Source organism: Seriola dumerili, unplaced genomic scaffold, assembly GCF_002260705.1.
Source record: "Seriola dumerili isolate Sdu_G_001 unplaced genomic scaffold, Sdu_1.0 BDQW01000442.1, whole genome shotgun sequence".
Taxonomy (NCBI): Eukaryota; Metazoa; Chordata; class Actinopteri; order Carangiformes; family Carangidae; genus Seriola; species Seriola dumerili.
Window position 1 is genome coordinate 1,349,273 of NW_019174697.1, and position 6,837 is coordinate 1,356,109.

General features: G+C 38.4%; 1 protein-coding gene across 1 annotated transcript; it reads right to left on the reverse strand.

The window, feature by feature from the left end:
• Window positions 1-1,242: 1,242 nt before the first annotated feature.
• Window positions 1,243-5,480, reverse strand: ess2 (ess-2 splicing factor homolog). The gene is made up of 10 exons (XM_022762109.1): window positions 5,135-5,480; window positions 4,344-4,512; window positions 4,118-4,201; window positions 3,689-3,858; window positions 3,215-3,332; window positions 2,982-3,115; window positions 2,717-2,819; window positions 2,494-2,603; window positions 2,274-2,389; window positions 1,243-2,051 (listed from the first exon to the last, which is right to left on the reverse strand). The coding sequence occupies exons 1-10, from the start codon at window positions 5,279-5,281 to the stop codon at window positions 1,772-1,774; spliced, it is 1,431 nt and encodes a 476-aa protein (XP_022617830.1). The 5' UTR covers window positions 5,282-5,480; the 3' UTR covers window positions 1,243-1,771.
• Window positions 5,481-6,837: the final 1,357 nt, after the last annotated feature.

Sequence of the window (6,837 nt, forward strand, 5' to 3'; positions counted from 1 at the left end):
ATTGGCTCACTAATTCACCACAGATATATTGGCATCATATCCAGGGTGCTTCAGCTGCTGTGACAAGTCTACAGGCTGACAGCTCTTGCGTAAACATATTAATGGAGAAACGTTTCACAATAATGATACACATATTCATCCCCACCATTTGTCAATAATCTGACAGTGCCGTTAAATTTTCATTCTTACACAGCTTTGAAACTGGCTTTGAGTCTTTTAAAAGGATGAGTTTTTTTCTGCCTTAAAACAATACTCATATGCCAATATGGACAACATCTATAGTCCTTGTGTACAAAAAGTACACTCTAAAGTTCAGCTGAAGTTAATATAAAGCTTTAGCTGTCTGAGTGCAGCTCGGCAAGGAAACACCATCTGGGGAAACACAGAGAGGGAATTTAGTGCTAAAAAGCCTGTACTGTCAGATGATACCCACTTGACTCAGACTGCTGAAGCCTCATATTAGCCTCCGCTGAGGTTTGAAATACATTTTTTCACAAGAGCACTGTACAGTTTATCCCCCAACTCTTACACTGGTGTTGCACGAAGCTTCATTGTCATAATTTGACCAGTAATTCTTTCACTGTACATATGCGCTTACAAGTTCTGTTTTAAGACTGACTTAACAAGAGATGTGACTTCACCACATAACAGAGAAACCTCATTTGATAAAAAAGATTTGACCTTTTGGAGTTAGGGTACCCTGTAACCTCTAATGTTCCAAAAAAACAGATCGAGTACATGTTGGGGTATTTCTGGCTGTACCTCAAACACAGAGCAGTATGACTTTACATTTTTTTTACTTTTACAAGCTTGCGTGAGAAAAAGAAGAGAGGTATAAAGTTATTATTCACAGTTCTGTTCCACCACCAGCAGGAGGTGGAACAGAACTATTGACGAGGATGTCATCAGGTGAAACATTTAGTATATTCTTTTGCAGACAATTCTTAGTCAAATATGTCCAATTTAATTATAGATATTAAGAAAAAGATTGTAAAGTTTTATAATGCTAACCAGGCTTTGCCTGTAAATTTTTCAACTTTAAATTAAAAAGATGTAGGTCATCCCCTCTCTCTCTCTCATTAGCTTTCCTGTCTATCTCTCACTGTGACTATCGCAAAAAAGACAAATATGCCCCAAAAAATAACATGAAGGGGTAAAAAGACACATTCATCATTTACACTGATAATCAGTGAGTTGTCTAACTGAAGCCCTGTTGGGTTTTTTTTTTTTTTTTTTTTTTTTATTTCTAACACCAACACAAAAATTTTACGATGGGGAAACCGGTTTTAATGTAACACAACATGTACTTCTGAGCAATTTCTATGATGCAGAGACACACACTGAAATGTCATGGCTACATGTTGAGTGAGTTAAAATGTAATTTGTATGTGTGATCCTCTGTGACAATTACTGGGTTATAATCATATTAAAAATCAGTTAAGCATGGGTATGTGGCAAGGATAGCAGAAGTTTAACTGGAAACAACTGTATGTAAATCTATGAAACAAAATATAAAAAATAAGAAACAAATAATTACATAGAATTTGGACACTATATTTCACCGGGATCTACATTAACCCATCTGCGCAAAATAGTAACAAATAAACCCTCAAAAATTCTTCAGTCCACTGTACATTTCTTTATCCAGTCACCCAGCTGGAAGTTGTGCTCTTTAATCTGAGAAAACAGGGTCTGGAGATCTTATAGTGAAGTTATCCACGTTATGATGAGTCTATTTTGTACAATCCCAGCAGAGCGCAGCTTCTCTTGCTTAGAAAAAGTCTGAGGCTTTCCGTCTCTTGGGAAGTTGCAGCAGATTGTCCGTGAGTGACGTAAGGTCCTGAGAGCTTGGGGTCTTGGCTTTGTTTGGTGTTGGTGTTCCTGACGGAGTGGATGGGCCACCGAAGGGAGACTTGCAGCCGACGACTCTGTGTGAGGGAGATGGGGTGTAACTTGCTCTTAGTGCTTTGTCCGTGTATTTGCTAGATGTCCGATTTACAAGCCTCTGCAGGGCTGGGGTGAGGGCTGGGCTCAGACCTTTAGGCGTAAGACTGCAAGACAAAGGATGAGGTGCTCAGTTAGTTTGTGACTGCAATAATTTCTTCAAGATTGCACTAACAAATACAGTGGAAGACTAGTGGTGTTAAATACATTGTTTAAAATTTCAGCTGAACTTTCCCTCTGATAGAAAGGAGTCTGACAGATGCGGTGAAGTGTTGTTACCTGAAGAAGCAGATAAAATAAAGAGTGTACAAAGTCAAAAATGTCTTTACCTTGCAAGGTTCTCTGTGACCTTTCGCAATGCCTCCTGTTTCTTTGCACGGTTTTTAGCTGCAGCTTCATTGGCCATCTTTAAACCCAGCCTCTCTCGTCGTCCCGGTTCTGGAATCTTTTTGAAACAATATGAAGTGTCCATATTTTACAACTTAACAAATAATAAAAAAAAAAAATGTGATTAACAAAGCCTTGCAGCTACCACTTAATGTTCAGTACCTTAAATGATGGACCGTGATTCCTCTCAACATATGGGGTGTCTGATCCATCCAGACGAAATGGGGTACTCTCGATCTCACCCCAGGTCATCAGAGGTGACTCAGATACACCTTAGGAGACAAAAACAGCTTTCAGAAAACTACGCCGCGTTGAATCAGCCATTCAAGGCAACATTTATTGTCATCTGTCATCTATGTGGAGGAGGACTGTAAAACCAACTTACCAGGTGCAGGGGAAGGTGTTCTTTCAAAACCATATCCATTCACTGTCGGGGATTCATGGGGGATGAGCTCTTTCCCATCGGGGCCTACTTTACCCTGTTTGAACTGGACAAATAAAAAAAAAAAGGTTATACATCAGCTGTATCATTCATTCATTTATTCAACTGAAGAATAGACTGCCATGCAGAAACACTTCAATCAAGAGTATGGAGCACATTCAGGCAAAAACAAAATTACCCTAATGCAACATCATGCTTTATTTATTACCTGTGCATTTAGAGCTGCAGCCTGTTGAATCTGGCTTTTGTTTAGAGCTTTGCTGAATGGGTCCCCAACAAAGCGTGTATTCTTGTGAACCACCTCCCTTGGCTTCTTAAAGACAGCATCATCGTCTTTAACACCTTAATTGGAAAAATGTGAAAAGCACATTACATTAAATTTTTTTTCACAGCTAAATGTGATCAATATTGAGGATTCATGTTTTTAAAAAATGATCTTACCCTCTGGATAATACATCAAGGCATTCTTTGCTTTGTATTCCCATGTCTCCAATCCAGCTTTGACACATTCAAGTGCTGCCTTCTCCATCGATGGTAAAGCTAGGTTCTCCTCATGGCGCTGAAAAATATCAGTGTTTATGAATGTTTTCACTGTAGTCTTGGGGTGTGCAAAATAATCATCTGTCTGACAGTGATCAACTGCGACTGAAAACTAAGCCATGAAACCCTCATACCCGTCAGGGATGCAGTTTTCGTGCAGGAACAAGCTACAAACTTTTCAGAGCCACATTTGAGGTTTTTGGGTGGTGATTGTTTGATTTAAGTATTTCAGTAATAAGCTATTCAATAAGTTCTGCTAATCAACAATTTGGTCACAGACAATTTACTCAAAATCAATCTATGATCAGAACACTTGTAATGTAAGAAATCATATTTCATATGCTTTGAATTCAAGTAAAACCTGCACATGCGTACCTGTTTGAATTCAGCCTCGGCCTCATATAACCAGGCATGCTTCAGTTTCTCCTTGTCTTTTGCCAGATCCATTATCTGTTCAAATGATGCATTATCCTCACTGGTATTTTTAGCAAGGAAACGATCCAGAGAGGGCAGCTCTTTCTCCTCCTTGTCATCATCTTTGCTCTCTATAAATAAAACATAGATAGATACAGGGTTAAATTACTGTTCCTTCTCTAAGTCCATTTGTAACAGTATTACTGCCAAATATGTCCACTGATAGGACCAAATGAAGAAGAGAATGATACACAGCATGGGAAATGATTTATGTAAGATGGAAAAAAGGGAGTTTAAAGTGGGATACAGATCTGTGGGTTCATGTAAACACAAAGCTCAGAACAGTCTCTTAAATTATCTGAACTTCAAATTAAAACATGAAATACTTACCCGTATCTAAACATTTATTGCCATGAGTAGAGGAGGGAGACCCCGTGCGGCCCACTGGTGTCTCAAAGCTAGCTGGAGTAACATCTTACACACGAAGAGGACAAAAGGAGAAAAATTGTCATTTTCATGGAGCAGCAAAACAAACAAAAGCTATTCTTTCTCTCTCTAAGAGAAGGAGAAAAACATGGAAATACAGGGTCTAAATTCACTTTCTAATAATACTCACAGGGTGCAGAAGATCGTGGGGTAGATTTTGTCAATGATGATCCATATCGGATGGATATCTCTCTCATTCGTTCCAGGTCTCCATTTTCCTCTGCTTCCAGGTAATCCTTCTGCGCTTGTAATTTTGTCACATCTGGGAAGAAATCCCTCTGTATGATCTTCTCTAAACTCTGTTGGAAGTACACAGGAAGGTACATTTGACTTTGAAAAAAAGAGGATAATGACATACTACACCACAACAACAACAACAACAACAAACAGTTATAGAACTGACCTGTATTTCTCTCACTTTCACTCTGATATACAGAAAAATTTCTTATTTCTTACTAGTGCTCAAAACAAAAAAGGATGGTAAGGCTGCACTATCATTTCAATAAACAATTCATCTGCTGATTATGATGATTATGATTAATCTTTCAGTCTGTGAAATGTCAGAATAGATATAAAGATGCCCACATCCCAATAAAACGTCATATAATTGCTCTTTGTACTGACCAACAGTTCAAAACTCAGAGACAATTAATTAACAATGATATAAAAAGAGAAAAAGCTGCACAATTCATCACATATGAAAAGCTGTTACCAGGGTGCTTTTGCCTTTTTTGTTTAGCAATTTATCAAACTGAGTATTAGATTATCAATACTGTCGCCTGTTTTTTCTATAAATCGACTTAATTATTAATTAAACCAATACCTCCATAACAAACTTCCCAATAATATCAAACCATAAAATACCACAATACCACAGTACTGACACATAAAACGACACATGGTTGTCTATAGCTTAACTACCTCAATGTATTCCTCTTCATCCAGGACCTTTCTGTTCAGTGCCCCGTGCTCTGTCTCCTCGGGTTGCTGCCGGAGAGCCACTGTTGTTACCGTTGAAGGAACGAGGGTCCCGGACAGCGCTTTCCTCACGCTAGCGCTGCCCTCCATTGTGAATCGGCTAACGGCGATCGTTCAACCACAAACGTCGACTGGATGGAAACGCAAGGTGGCTTTTCTACTTGAAGAGCACCATTTAAAAAATGTAAATAGTATCGTAGACACCGTAGATAGGAATAGCTGCGAACGAGACCAGCTGTAACGCGTTAGCTAAGTTTTGGGCAACACACCGCTGCGGCGTACGAACGACGTATTTCCGTACAGTCTGAAATGTTACGTCACAGGAAGTTTATGGACGCTCAGGAAACTTCCAGCATTTGTGTTTATAAGCTTCACTTGATACGTAAAAACAGTTTGTTGTCATTTCTCATTTTGAAAATTGGAATATAGTGCTTAATTCAGCATACCAAAAGAGTGCCGCAGGAATTAGACCTACACCCCCGAAATTAGTTAGCATTTTAGCACTTCCGGGTGTTTTTTAATGGGCTTTTGGAGTGGTGACTAAAATAAGGTTTGTGGTGAACACATTATTAGTTTTTTTCTTTACGACTGGTGGTTGTATTTAGACTTCAAAAATTATTAAAGTGGTGGTTCATTAGTGAAGATTTGTGAAGAAGGTGATGCTAACTTCCAAGTTGATCCCTGCGGCACACTATTGTAACTCTTGTTATAACTTAAAGATAAGACATTGTGTTTTGTGATCAGTGTAATTAATATCTGTTTGTAGAATGTGCATTAGTGTTGTTAGGTAAGATCTACTTGCTTGACAAAAACATGCATCTGAAATTACAGCCCCCCAAAAACGTCTTGTTATATTTAACGTGACAGATATAATGAATTTATAGGCTACCAATTGTACCGTAATTACATTGCTTGTTTAGACAACAAAAATTACGTCATTGCTGATTAGTCCACTGTCACCATTACTTAACATGCTGAGTGTGCAGGAAAGACCCTTTAGAGGAGAGGAGTCACTCTGACTTCTGTTATCTTCCCACCTACAGAATAAATGCTATATACAATATTGTAATGCCTGAGCCACAGGGGGGTTCCTGATACCTAAACTGACTAACAGCTGGTTAGTGAATTGACTGATTGATATGGAGAGCTCAGTTGCTGGACAATTTCCACATGTTCTTTCCTGAACACAGACCCAAAGCTGAAAAAACAGAGTAAAATATTTCAATTATAATTTGAAGTGTTCACTGCATGTCATGTGTTAAATTGGTATGATGTTTTATTGATGAATTGCAATTGCAATGATGGATTGTGTAAAAATGAAGTTCCTCCATCTATGTCAAAAGAACTTTATTTGTTATCAAGGGCACTTTTTCCACAACTGGTGCAAACTAGAACAATCCATTTACAGACTCGAGGTTTACTTTTCAGGATTAGTGTTAGTATATGCTGCCAGTACTTCTATCATACTCAACCAACCAGCTTCACAAATAGGTTACAAAACTGTCTACAGTCACATGATTTGACTGACACAAAAAGCTCCATGTCTGTTTATTTTGTGGAAAAACAAAGATTTTTTTCTGGCTATTATATTTGATAACAATAGCAAGCAAAATTCCTTGCATGTGACTCTCCCACACACACACACA

What these genes read in the sequence shown, in the direction of transcription:
- ess2 (XM_022762109.1), bottom strand. Translation starts at nt 5,281, where the DNA reads ATGGAGGGCAGCGCTAGCGTGAGGAAAGCGCTGTCCGGGACCCTCGTT. An exon ending in CCGAGGCTGAATTCAAACAG is followed by an intron (nt 3,333 to 3,688) that starts GTACGCATGTGC and finishes GATATTTTTCAG; the next exon opens with CGCCATGAGGAGAACCTAGC. An exon ending in GTCACAGAGAACCTTGCAAG is followed by an intron (nt 2,052 to 2,273) that starts GTAAAGACATTT and finishes TTTGTCTTGCAG; the next exon opens with TCTTACGCCTAAAGGTCTGA.